This window comes from Bufo bufo, chromosome 3 (assembly GCF_905171765.1).
Source record: "Bufo bufo chromosome 3, aBufBuf1.1, whole genome shotgun sequence".
NCBI lineage: Eukaryota > Metazoa > Chordata > Amphibia > Anura > Bufonidae > Bufo > Bufo bufo.
In genome coordinates, this window is record NC_053391.1 from 144069345 (window position 1) to 144083477 (window position 14133).

Genomic DNA, 14133 nt, shown 5'->3' on the forward strand with positions numbered 1-14133 from the left:
TAAACTAGATTAAAAAAAAAAAGTTGCAAAAGCCCAATTTTGCGACTTTTTAAAGCCAGAATTCTGTAGTGAAGGCATGATAAATCAGGGCCAAAGTCTATACTTTGAGAGAAAACCTCCCTGGCTGTGACGCTCTGCGCTCCGATTGGACAGAGCTACAGCCAGGGGAGAAGGAGACGCCCACAGAGAGAGACTGCATCTCCTCCCCATTGCTCCGATAGCATAATGAGCGCAAAATTTGTGGGGGGCCATAACTGGGCTCAGGAGCGCTATTTTAAAAAAACAGGCAGGGTGGCAGAATAGCGGGGGGTACCCCGCAGGTACAGATATTTATCTCACTTACTACAAACCAATGAAAGGTCCTCTTTAACATTTTTCTATTTTGAATGCTGTTTGCACAGAGGAACCTCATAAATAAAGTGGAGGTAATAAATAGTCACTGCATTGGGAACTGAATACGGCCCAAATTATGATTATACTTTGAGGTTGATCATAGGCATAAAGGGAATGAATCTCCTGTATTTTACAGATTTTAAACCTATATTTGATCCTTTTTTTTTGTTAGATTTTTTATTTTATTTTCTGTACGTGATTATGGCAGCCATCTTGCCTGTTGTGCTCCTAACGGCATTCATAGGCTTTACTGCAGCCACATGGACCTTAGGAGGCTGATTCATTTGTAGAGGTCATAGTGAAAGGAGGGTGAGCTGTGACTATCGCCTATTGTGAATGGTGTTATTATGTATTATCTCTATATAGATCATACCTTTTCGTTGCAACCATGCCTCTCATAATAATGAGATGAAAGTGATCTCTACAGAACAGGACTTGTCAGCCTATTATGAGGCTCTGTGTGAAAACGGCAAGATTTCAGAATTTTATTTATGTAAATCATGACATGGAAAATTTTAAAAACACTTTCCTTTGTGGCCAAATAAGGATAATACACTGTATTTAACAAAAAAAATTGTGTAACCATCATGCATAGCATTGGAAAGATTTAGACTTCGAAAACCATTCAGTAGTTGCAAAAATGGCAGGAACTAAATTTTTGCATTGGCATATGAAGGAAGTTGTTATTTTGCCTTGGCAAACAAAATACCACATTGCTTTTTCATTACGTAGTAACAGATACCGTCATCTTTGTATAACTTATGGCTAGTAATAGCTGCCACCAAAACGTAGACATCTTTACAGAAAAAAGAGAGACTATTTGATTAAAATTGACACTAACTATTGCAGGAGCAATTCCACTTCCTATGAGAGACAGATGTCTGAAGACCTGGTAGCAGTAGGTAGAAAAGATGCTTTTCACCCCGTGTTTGACCATCTAAGCTCTTCGACGCATGAGGGAACTAATGCTCCAAGCACTGAATTTACTCAGGAAATCATAACCATCATCCATGAAGTGAAAGGTAAGATGCAATATTAAAAACTGGGGAATGCTGTGCTTTGATTGCACATTGCATGTTTCCTGGTGTGGTACTAGTGCGTTAGTTGTTAGATATTAGTTGGGTGTACCCATTAGATCGAAGTCCTTTAAATTTGACAATTTCGTTAGAATCTGCCAAGGGTCTAAGGTTTAGGGGAGCCCGATGACTTGCCCCCATTAGCAGATGTAGGGAGACTGATTAGGTATGTTAGGTTTCAATCTGCCCAGTCTTTTGTTGCCTCAGGAGATAAGTGTCTGGCAGATCCTTAAAGTTTTTTGGGGGAGTTTAGTATTGATGACCTATCCTCAAGATAGGTCATCAGTATCTGATCGATGGGGGTCCGACTCCCAGTAACCCAGGCGATAAGCTATTGGACGCCACCGGTCAGATATTGTTGACCTACCCTGAGGGGATAGGTCATCAGTATTGAACTCTTGGAAAACCCCTTTAAGATGCCACAGCTGCCCACAGGCTCTCCTAGTTCCCCCATACACCTACATGCTCTGCTCAGCCAAGTGTTTTTACTGAGAGAGAGGAGAAAACTGCTGTCCGACAGATATGGTAGCAACTTATTTCGAGGAGAACAAAATAATCAGATCTAATATTCAAAGCAGTAACATCCCCCATGTTGGGGGTGGGGGGGGGGTCATAAGGCCACCATACCTCAGAAAATGTGAGGTTTGGTCAACAATATCCTAATGTGTATGGGAGCCTTTACTCTTCCCAATAATTTTCAGAAGTGTGCAGTCAGGAAAGGCGTTTGTCAGAACACGAACATGCATGGCCTCCTTTGTGTTTGTCCAGTAGTAGATTCTGTATTACCTGTCTTTCCTTATATCACATTTTGTGGGACAAATATATGCAATAATGGTATATCTGGAAGGGGCAAATCATTCATTCTTTTTTACAGTACTGTAATAACCTGCATAGATGCTGAGTGGATTCCCATTCTGAACGGATTGTCAGTCTGTACTAAATGCATGGCCTGTTTGTATACACCGTTTATTGTATAGGTATTTAGCTGTCTTTTACTGGAGGAGCCTGATTCTGTACCTTTTTATGCCTGCAAACTAAAAACTTCCCAATCCTTGTAGTGCAGCTACTTCTAGACAGACTTCGATTTCCACCATTTTACTGTGTTATACAAATTTGAATCATTCCTTATCTTTTTTGTCTTTTATGTACAGCAAACCATTTCAAATCTGCTGAAATGTCCCTCCATGAACGTTTTTCCAAGCTGCAAGCAGAAAGCAATAAGGAAGAGCTGAACCTTAACAGAACTACAGCACAGGCCAATCCGGAGATCCACAGGTAAACCAGACGACAGGCGGCAGCATGTTCATGTGAATGTGAGATATTTCATGACCAGCCCCGGTCTGCCTTCACTGGTTCTTTATGGTCTATGAAGACTGTTTTGCCTGAATGTGACAGTGGCTTTGCTATAAGAATTGGATCTGACATTGGTGTCACTCAGCACATTCTGCAAGTGATGCTCCAAGGAATAAATCATTTCTGGGGGGGGGGGGGGGGGGGGGGGGTTAGGTACATAGACTTGTGGACTGAGACTATCTGTATATTTTGCCTACCTATCTCCTTTTTTCTGTCTAGCTGTCTATTTATCTACTGTAGCTATCTATAACTGTATCTCTATGTCACGGTCTATCTATTTTGTATCTCTAATCTATCCATCCATCCATCCTTTTCCTTTCCCTTCCATTCCCTTTCCTTCTTTTCCTCCCTCGTCATATGAGAGAGTGGTTCTCCGGACATTTTAAGGCTACTTTCACACTGGCGTTTTGGCTTTCCATTTGTGAGATCCATTCAGGGATCTCAAAAGCGGTCCAAAATGGATCAGTTTTGCCCTAATGCATTCCGAATGGAAAATTATTTGCTCAGAATGCATTAGTTTGCCTCTGTTCAGTCTCCATTCCGCTCTGGAGGCGGACACCAAAATGCTGCCTGCCTAATGAAGCGGAGTCAATCTAGCACAGTAGAAAACGGATCCGTCTCCCATTGACTATCAGTGGTGTCCAAGACGGATCCATCATGGCTATAGAAGACATAATATAACCGGATCCGTTCATGACGGATGCATGCAGTAGTATTATTGTAACACAAGCGTTTTTGCTGATCCCTGACTGATCCGCAAAAAACGCTAGTGTAAAAGTAGCCTTCTTTCTTAAAGAGCCATAGTCATACTGAGGCTTACCATATTTTTTGCCCTATAAGACGCACCTTTATGGGGGGGGGGGGGGGGATCTGTGGATGACGCACTGTTATGGGGGATCTGTGGATGACGCACTGTTATGGGGGGAGGATCTGTGGATGACTCACTGTTATGGGGGGAGGATATGTGGATGGCACATATATAGCATCTTATGCTATATATGTGTCATCCACAGATATCCCCCCCCCCCTTCAATAACAGTGTCCCTGTGTAAATAGTGACCCCCAATACAGGTGGTGGAGGCCGGCAACCGAGGCCTGGTGCAGTCACTGTACTCTTACACCAGGCCCCGCACACAGCAGTATTCAAATGTAAAGTGTAGGCGATCCGTATGTAAAGTATAGCAATCCTCTCTGGTAGTGCAATCCACGTACTACTCACTATGAAACTCCCTTACTAGCAGGCAGGCTGGCCGGTCACTCACTTCGTCACGCTCATGCTCCTCTCACTTTATTAATGAAGCAGATGGAGCATGTGCGTGACGAAGTGAGTGACCGGCCAGCCTGTCTGCTACTACGGGAGTTTCATAGTGAGTAGTACGTGGATTGCGCTACCGCATAGGATTGCTATACTTTACATATGGATTGCCTACACTTTATATATGAATACTGCTGTGTGCGGGGCCCCGTGTAATAGAGTACAGTGACTGCACTGGGCCCTGCCGCGATTCCAACAGCAGTTGCCGGCCTCCAGCTCCTCCTCCCTCCCCGCTGATACATCGCCCGTGATGTATCAGTGTTAGCAGATTAAAAATGCCAGCATTTGCCCCATAAGACGCACTGCCATTTCCCCCTCCACTTTTTGGGGGGAAAAATGTGTCTTATGCGGTGAAAAATACGGTATATACTGTGTCTGCATTCAACTGAAAAGGACTCATGGCAGAAGCATTGTGAGAATAGACCTGACAGCAGCTGACTGACAGGTCTCCCCTCACTATTCTCCTCCCCATGTCCTTTTAGTATGATGCAGGCACAGACTACAACCTCTGAAGACAGGTGTCCTTTAAGATAAAATACAGCTTAAAGGGGTTGTCTGACGTAAAATATCCTACATTTTTCAAACCAGTACCTGGATCTGAGTACTTTTGTAATTGCATGTAATTAAAGTTTTAGTATAACCACTAGGATTGAGCGAATCGGGTTCGGATTGCTGTATCTGAACCTGTTTCTTTTAAAACCCTGGTTAAGAATATCGGCTTCGTCCTACTGGTAAATGTACGTCCACGAAGGTCTTTCCGAAGTTTAAGCAAATTTCGCGAGACTTACTCTGTCTCGTCTCTATCACATGTCACTTCATTTTTTCGCATAAATTACTGTATCACAATACGAAGCTGAACTCCAGCTCACTGAGGTTGACATACATGCTCAGTTCCATCCTTTAACTGCCACCAGCTGCGGCAAAAAAGGACACGCCCCCTGAGAGTGCACGCTCCCTGAGCTGTCGGCCGGAGATAAATCTAGCAGAGTAATTGCAGCAATGAATGGGGAGATCTCTGGATCCATGCGAGGTACAGGGCTGGTTCTAGCTTTGTTAGAAAGAGATTGCCATTTAGTATATGATGTCTGATTTTCATGTTTTATGTATAGATTATGTTTTAGTGTTAAAGTCCTCTCATTAATTATCTGATTCATTCTTGTAATTGTCTGACCTGGCAGGAGAATTGATATCTCCCTGGAAGATCTTCAGAAGAAGACTCTCCACAAAACCGAAGTCAGCATGGTAAGTATCAGCTCCATGTACAGACTTGTGACATTCCGAAACGTCTGCTATAAAATGAGATCAACTGGTACAGATGTTACTGAGGATTTATACTGTGCACCTTATAATGTGCACACATGGCAACGTGTCAGCATCTCTGATGTCATACCAGACTTATGGGAAAACCGTATTTACACAGCCTTTCAGGGTCTACGATGCACATAATGGCTACACAGAATATGATGTATACTTTGTGGTGTGTAGGATGAGGCTGTAATGAGGCAAAGCAATGAGAATTGCTGTACTGTACATAGTGAGGAACATCTGTTTACAGGAAACTCCTAGTTAGTAATTTTTTGTGTTTGCTTTTATTACTTTAGTGAAGGTCAACCAGACCCATGTGTATGACTCTTCACACAGTAACTAACCTGTCTGGATCTTGTCCAACTATAACCGAATGACATAATTAGAAAAACATGTGCACCTGTATAGAAATGTCATGATTAAAAGGAAAAAATGGCAACATCTGAAAAACGTGACACAAAATGAACGGGATTTCCTATAGCATTTCCCCATCTACTTTAACCTCTTTGTGCCCCCTGATGTAATAGGACATTAGCGGGAGTGATAGGTGTATAGAACAGGGTCATCAACTGATCTTGCTCCACATTTTGCAGGTGCTGGCTGTGTATTACAGCCGTCCACAATGACCGGGATCAGAGATATGCCAAATCTGGTCATTTAAACCCTCTATGTCACAGTTAATAGCGACAATCTCGGGGCTCTAATAGTGAATGAGTTAAATTTGAATGAATGAGTTAAATTTACTTTTAATTTCTTCACTATAATTTTTGTGTCCCGTTAGGGGACTTGTACATGCAACCTTCTCATCACTTGTACCATAGACTGCAATAGAATACTATAGCAGTCTATGGGATTCTGAAAGGCTGCCGGTCAGGCCATGCCTCAGGCACAGCTTTGCAGGCAGCCTTTCAGAATCCCATAGACTGCTGAAGTATTCTATTGCAGTCTATGGTACAAGCGATGAGAAGGTTGCATGTACAAGTCCCCTAACAGGACAAACAATTACAGGGAAGAAATTAAAAGTAAATATGAAAAATGTAAAAGAAACTCAAAATCTAAAAATTCAAATTGCTCCCTATCCCAATTTTACATTTATAAATAAATGAAATATAAGAGGTATTGCACATCTAAAAATGGCCGATCTATTAAAGTATAAAAATGTTTTTCCTGCTCGAGAATGCAGTAACGAAAAAATAAAATTAAAATCTTGCCCCTTGCAAAAAATTTAATAAAAAGTCATCAAGAAAATTGTATGTACCCCAAAATCGTACCTATAAAAACTACGGCTCACCCTACAAAAAAAAACACCTCACACAGCTCTGTAGATGGAAAAATTTAATCGTTTTGGGTGTCAGAATAGGACGATGCAAAGAAAAGTTTTATCGTTTCAGAGGGTTTTATATTTGGTAAACCATAATAAAAACTATATAAATTTGGTATTACCCTAATTGTACTGACCCTCCGAATAAGCTTATCATGTCATTTTTAGCATATGATAAACACCATAAAAACAAAACCTGAAAAACCATGGCAGAAGTTTTTTTATTTTTTTTATTTCACTTTACTAATATTTTATTTTTGTTTTTTCAATACAAGATATGTTAAATTAAATAGGACCATTGAAAAATACAACTTGTTCGCAAAAAGTGAGCCCGAATAAAGCTGTGTGAACTGAAAAAAAAAACAGGCTATGGCTCTTGGAAAGCAGAGACAAAAACGCAAAGAATGGTGGTCCTTAAGGTTAATGGAGAAAAAAATTGACATTCAAAAATATGGAAAAAAAAAACATGATTACATTCATGCTGGTTTAAAGGAATTTAATTGTAATGTGTTTAAAGAGGACCTTTCACTAGAATAGAAAATCTAAACTAAGTATACAGACATGGAGAGCGGCGCCCAAGGATCTCCCTGTACTTACTGTTATACCTGGGCGCCGCTCCGTTCTCCCGGTATATATATATGTTCGGCTCCACCCAGTTGAGCCTGCCGGCGTCTTTCTCCCAGGCTGTAGAGCTGGCCAATCGCAGCGCTCAGCTCATAGCCTGAGAGAGAAAAAAACTCTCAGGCTATGAGCTGAGCGCTGCGATTGGCCAGCGCTACAGCATGGGAGAAGGAGACGCCGGCAGGCTCAACTGGGGGGAGCCGAACATATGAATATACCGGGAGAACGGAGCGGCGCCCAGGTATAACAGTAAGTACAGGGAGATCCCTGGGCGCCGCTCTCCATGTCTGTATACTTAGTTTACATTTTCTATTCTAGTGAAAGGTCCTCTTTAACTCATTTACCTTAACTAATTTATTTTTTCCAGGCCAGCCAGAGAGTAATTGATGATCCTAATGATTTGCGGCATGATATAGAAAGAAGAAGAAAGCAGAGACTGCACAGTGAAGAGGATGGCAATACCAATGTTTCCTTTTGTGACAGGTTGTATTTTCTCTCTGAAATATACAAGGCACTGGGAGGGGGCTGTATGTTGTCGGATAGCACAATTTTTTTTTTTTTTATGAATTTTCCTAAATAATGAAAATAAAAAGATTTAAAAAAAAAAAATATATATATATATATATAATATGCATATGCACTTTTTGTGAGGTCCTGGTATGTGGCTCTGATGTGAGGATTTAATATAGGGGTCTGATGAAAAACATTTTCTTATTTTCCTCCTCTAAAGCCTGTGTCTTATAAAGCAAAAAATGGTGTGTGTGTATATGTCGCAGGGAAATGATGCAAATGGAGATTTGATGAAATCCCTAAGGGAGATGATCAATTCACAGAAGATGTTATTTTAAACATCTCTGTGGGGTGATTTCCCTAAAGAAAGTAAGTGATTTGGTTCAAATCCCTTAACTGTTTTAGTGAAAAGATAAAATAAACAAGTAAGGAGTCCTGGAAAAAAATAAAGCAGTCAAAGGACCTTTGATTACCTCATAGACATGTGACCAGTAATATTGCTATGTTTCTGGTCACATGGTGATGATGTCTTTCAAGGTCCTTTATCCCATAGCTCTCACAGTTTGCTGATAAAAGGCCCTAGCGACGTCCCTGATTCTAGGTATATACTATTCTGGCAGGGGGAACACAGCCAGGCATATTTCTGTGGGGGCACACTCCTGGCCATTGGTTCAGATATAGAAAAAAATCAAACTCTGACCAAAGTTGTATCTGAAGAACAGTTTAATGAAACTATCAGGACGTTTTTGAACAAGCGGCATGATAAAGAAAAACCTTTGTGGACTCGCGAAAGGATAGAAGAAGCTATCACAGTCATTGAGCAATTTAAATTAGCACCACTACTTAAACTACAACGGACACATAAATAGTACTATTATGGAAAGAAATGCGATGTTATGGAAGTAGGTACTAAAAAATCTTTGATTTTGAAGAGAAAGTCTGACTCAGATTCAAATATCTAAACAATATTGATTTTGAAGAGAAAGTCTGACTCCAAATAGTTAAACAATATTATTTCATATTATTATTATTATTATTATTATTATTATTATTATTATTATATTATCAAAAATATTAAACTTTTCACTAAAACAGTTAAGGGATTTGATGATCAAATCACTTACTTTCTTTAGGGAACATCATCTTCCGTGAATTGATCATCTCCCTGGGATTTGATCAAATCTCCATTTTCATTATTTCCCTGCGACATACATACATACATAAAGATGAAAAACGTAATGTGTTTCCCAGTTATGTAATATATGTTTTTGAAGGATGTAGAATAATACATTTGTCAGCAATATACATTACCAGAAAATGAAGAAAGACGTAATGTGATTGAGCTGAGACTGACAAAGTGCCTGGTCGGTGATCACACAGCCAAGGTGGTGCACCCACTATTTTGGGGTCTGCAGAGGGGTCACATTAATACTGGGTGGCATCTCCCCTTGCTGCCACTCTGGTATGGTGATGGTCATACAGATGCTGGATATCCTCCTGTGCTATGTCATTCCAAGCTCTTTGTACTTGGACCTGTAGTTCAGTCCAGGTGGTTGTTGACTGTTGTGTATGGGAGATAAGTCGCCCCATCCTGTCCCAGAAATTCTCTATGGGGGAGAGATCTGGTGATCAGGATGGCCAGGAGAGCTGCAGAATAACGTCAAGAGCTCGTTGTGTGCGCGGGCCGTCCTCCTGCTCTGTACCATGCACACACATCTGCAATGTACAACGTTACAGTATCCCTTTAATGTGATTCCTGTTTATTTCCCACTATGCACTGAATAAGATAACCTTAAAGGGGTATTCCGGTTGTTTCAAGTTATCCCCTATCCACAGGATAGGGGATAACTATTAGATCGGTGACGGGTGTGTTCATTTCAGGGGGGCTACAGGAGGTAAGGAGCCGCTGTTCTCAGATCTAATAGTTAACCCCTATCCTGTGGATAGGGGATAACTTGGAATACCCCTTTAAGGAGCCTGCTCCTGTATTTGTTTCTATGAAATTTTCCTTTAAGGGGTTATGTTTACTGGTTCAAACCCACTCCACTCGATCTCCACTAGGCCTATCCTCCTGGCCAGGCATTATTTACATGGCTCTAGTGGTGACATGCATATATACTGCTTGTAACCACTGCAGACCGTCACTGGCCACAGGGGTCTCATGGCATACATACTGTAGATGAGGCGAGTAATTGGCTGCAGTGGTCATGTGCAATATATGGGATGCCATTGCTGCAGCAGTGGGGAAGATCAGAGCGGTGGAGTTGCAGTAGAGGGGGAGGGGTTGAAAAGGTAAGTACAATTTCATTGATTATTTAATAACTTGCCTTTGACAAATTTTTTCATCCTTAGGCCTTATTCACACGTCCGTTGTTTCTTTCCTGATCTGTCCCGTTTTTTGCTGAACAGATCTGGACCAGATCTGGACCCATTCATTTTCAATGGGTCCTGAAAAAAAACGGACAGCTCAATGTCTGATTTTTTTTCAGCACCCATTGAAAATGAATGGGTCCAGATCTGTTCAGCAAAAAACGGAACAGATCAGGAAAGAAACAACGGACGTGTGAATGGACCCTTTGAACCCCTTAAGTAGGCTTGGTTGTCTTTTTTTTTGAATATTGGTGACATGTATTGAATACAAAGATAATTACTCTTTCTTTATATTGTGATAGTGATGCTCCAGGCAGCTATTTCAAACCACATAATAACGACACTGGAGAATTTCAGAAATTGTCAAGAGGGGGCACAACACCTTTCCGAAAGTCAACAGGCAGGCCTCCGGTAAGTGTGATATCATGTGCTCTTTTTAAGATTTGAATGCTGCGGGTTTCTTTCCGTCACGGGATGCAGAGCACACAATGCAAGTCAATGGGGACAGATCTGTTTTCTCTGACACAACAGAAAACGATCCATCCCCCGTTGACTTTCAATGGAGTTCATGACGGATCCGTCTTGGTTATCTTAAAGATAATACAACCGGATCCGTTCATAACGGATGCAGATGTTTGTATTATCAGTAACGGAAGCGTTTTTGCTGAACCCTGCCGGATCCAGTAAAAACGCTAGTGTGAAAGTAGCCTCATTACTTAAAAAAGAAGTGCAAGTACCTTGTATTAACAGTGTAGGAAAGTGAGTTTAGTTTTACCTTTTGAGCTTTATTTAACAGTTATTATCTTGCTATGACTTGTTTGAGTATATTTTAAAATTATTTGCTTGTCTTTTTTTAAAGGGAACCTATGCCTTGTGAAAGTACTCACTCACACCTTCCCTTGGTGTTTTTCCTGTTTTGTTGCATTATAACCTGGAATTAAGATAGATTTCAATTTTATTTAATCCCTTGGCAACCTCCTCCATAGATTTCTTGCGAAAGTCGTTATTTTAAAGATGGCGCCCGGCCGTGAGTGCAGTAGGCGCCATAGCCGCTGGGTTTCTGCTGTTTCAAACAGCAGAATCGCGGGGCGAATGTATGCATAAGCCATGAGGCCAATCGCATACATTTAACCCCTCAGGTGCTGTGGTCAAATGGGACCACAGCATCTGAGTGGTGCAGATGTGGGAGCGTTCAGTTCCTGCACCCATAACAGCGTTTCCCAGCTGAGATTGGAGAAGCTGTAATATACCTGTGAGTTAGTCACCTAAAAAATAAACAAAGGTTTTTAAAAAAAATATATAAAAGTTCAAATCATCCTCCTTTCTCCAAAATAAAAATAAACAATTAAAAAAACATCATAGGCATCACTGCATCAGAAAACGCCCATACTACTAAAATATAACGATATTTATTGCATATGACAAATGGCATAATGCAAAAAAAATCTCAATTTTTTTGTCACTTTACCTCCCCCAAAATTTTTTATAAAAAGTGATCAAAAAGTCACACGCCCTTCAAAATTGTATCACTTAAAATACAGATCGCCGCAAAAAAAGTTATAGGAGTCAGAATATGGCGATGAAAAGGAAAAAAACTTTATTTTTTTCCTAAGTTTTTCTTTTTTTCAGTATAAAACCGAAGAAAAACTATACAAATGTGGTATCACCGTAATCTCACTGAACTTGAGAATGAAAGTAACAGGTCATTTTTACTGCATATTAAACACTGTAAAAACGAAACCCAGAAAACTGTGTCGGAATTGCATTTTCTTTCTAATTCACTCCATTTGGAATTTTTTCCTGCTCCCTGTTACATCATATGCAATATTAAATGGTGAAAGTACAACTTGTCCCGCAAAGAACAAGTCCTCATATGGCTATGTGAATGGAAAAATAAAAAAAGTTATGGCTCTGAGAAGGCGGGGATTGAAAAACGGAAAATTGCAGGGTTCTCTAAGGGATATGGACTGGACAAAATAGTCCATATTGTTAGAGTGCAATGAAAAAAATAAGTAAAAACTATAAAGCTGTACGTGCATATACACGTACCCTCTTTGCTGTGAACCCCCTAAATAAGGTCTGGTCACATAATTAGTTAAAAAAGTTCCCCCGTGTGCAGTCAAGGTGTCGCATGATATGAGTATAACTACTCCTGTTCTGAAAGACCTCCGAGTCTGCAACAATACTAAGCAAGCAACATGAACACCAAGGAGCTTCCCAAACAGGTCCGAGGCATATTTGTGGTGTGATTTATAGACCAAGATTGGGATTTTTTTTTTTTTTATTACCCTAAGTTTGAACATCCTACAGAGCACCATTAAAGGGGTTGACCACTTTCTGGTTAATGTTGACCATTGTGTTTGTAAGAGAACACCGAAGCAGAAAGGTGCACTTTGCTAACACTATATGGTTAGAAATATTAGCTTTATTATACATCATAAGTAAAAAAACACACGTTTGGTAAAGACAGAAAATACTACATGACAAGACACCTTCTAGGGTCAAATTAACACAGTTGGACCGATACAGATACACCATAAAATACAGGTAGAATAAGTAACAAGGCCTCAATGGAAGAATACAGATATACAGACCCAGTAGGCGCCACAAACACCAGGCCCAACATGTGTTTCACGTTGCTTCCTCAGGGGGACTCCTCTACCCATCTAAATGTGCTGCCGATCACCAACGGGTGATCTTCTATGCAGGTACATCAATTATTGTTTCTGGGCAGCAGATCGTCCGGTCTAAACAGTGATCTGCTGCCCAGAAACAATGATTCTGTATAGGGACGAGGGATCGCAATAGCTGATACTGGGAAGGAGATCGCTGCATGTAAATGCAACAGTCTCCTTCACTGAATGAGCAGCCGACTGTCAGTAAGGAACACTACCTTCCCGACAATCTGCTGTAACATCTAGAGATGAGCGAATTTCATATTTTGAAATTCGTTTATCCTTCGTTTGGTGGTAAAAGCAGAATTGCGTTATGGATTCCGTTGCCAAGGACCATAATGCATTTCTATGACTAATTGCATAACGGAACACCTTTAGAGGCATTCCGTTATTCATTCCGTCATAATAGAAGTCTATGGGCTGCAAAACGGATCCGTCCCGTTTTTCGTTATGCAGGGGAGTCCTCTCCTGCATAACGCAATTCTGCTTTTACCACTAAACGAAGCGTGAACGAATTTCATAACATGCAATTCACTCATCTCTAGTATCATCATGATGTGTAAACCCGCCTTAACCAAGAGGTCATAAACACTTATTTAAGCCACATTCTTATCAGTAAGATAACTGAGCTATAATGAATGTTTTATAATATATCAAAAATAAGGAGCCCACAGAGCAGAGAGAAAATTCCGATCCCGCTACTAGAGAATGTACAGAGAAAAGCACTCCGAATTTTTAATAAAAAACTATTGAAAAAAAGATTTTTATATCAAAAGGAGTACAATGCAGTAATAAATGTAAAAAAAATTGCCCACAAAGGTGGATAAAAGGTTGAAACACAGGGCAATTCTTAAAGAAAACCTATTAGTCTGCAATAGATTTGAAACTGGGACAAAGGTTTACCTTCCAGCAGGACAGTGACCCTAAGCATATGGATAAAGCCACATATTTTAATGACTTGGAATGGCCTAGTCAAAGACCAGACCTCTGTTCAATGGAGAATTTTTGGTATGACTTGAAAACTGCTATACACCAACGCAACCCATAGTGTGAAGGAGTTGGATCAGTTTTGCCTGGAAAAATGGGTAAGAATCCCAGTGTCTAGATGTACTAAGTAAGCTAATAGAGACTTGCATCTGTCACTGTAGCAAAAGGTGGCTCCGCAAAGTATTGACTTTTAGGGAGGTGAATACT

At 40.5% G+C, this 14133-nt stretch overlaps 1 protein-coding gene across 4 annotated transcripts in view; it reads left to right on the forward strand.

The window, feature by feature from the left end:
- Positions 1 to 14133, forward strand: part of BCLAF3 (BCLAF1 and THRAP3 family member 3) — a 101234-nt gene that overhangs the window by 49003 nt on the left and 38098 nt on the right. For all 4 annotated transcript variants that reach the window (XM_040423671.1, XM_040423670.1, XM_040423669.1 and 1 more), the window contains 5 exons: positions 1243 to 1415; positions 2621 to 2744; positions 5316 to 5379; positions 7752 to 7867; positions 10567 to 10675. In XM_040423671.1, the coding sequence (XP_040279605.1) occupies positions 1243 to 1415; positions 2621 to 2744; positions 5316 to 5379; positions 7752 to 7867; positions 10567 to 10675 (586 nt within the window). The remainder of the gene's footprint in view (positions 1 to 1242; positions 1416 to 2620; positions 2745 to 5315; positions 5380 to 7751; positions 7868 to 10566; positions 10676 to 14133) is intronic.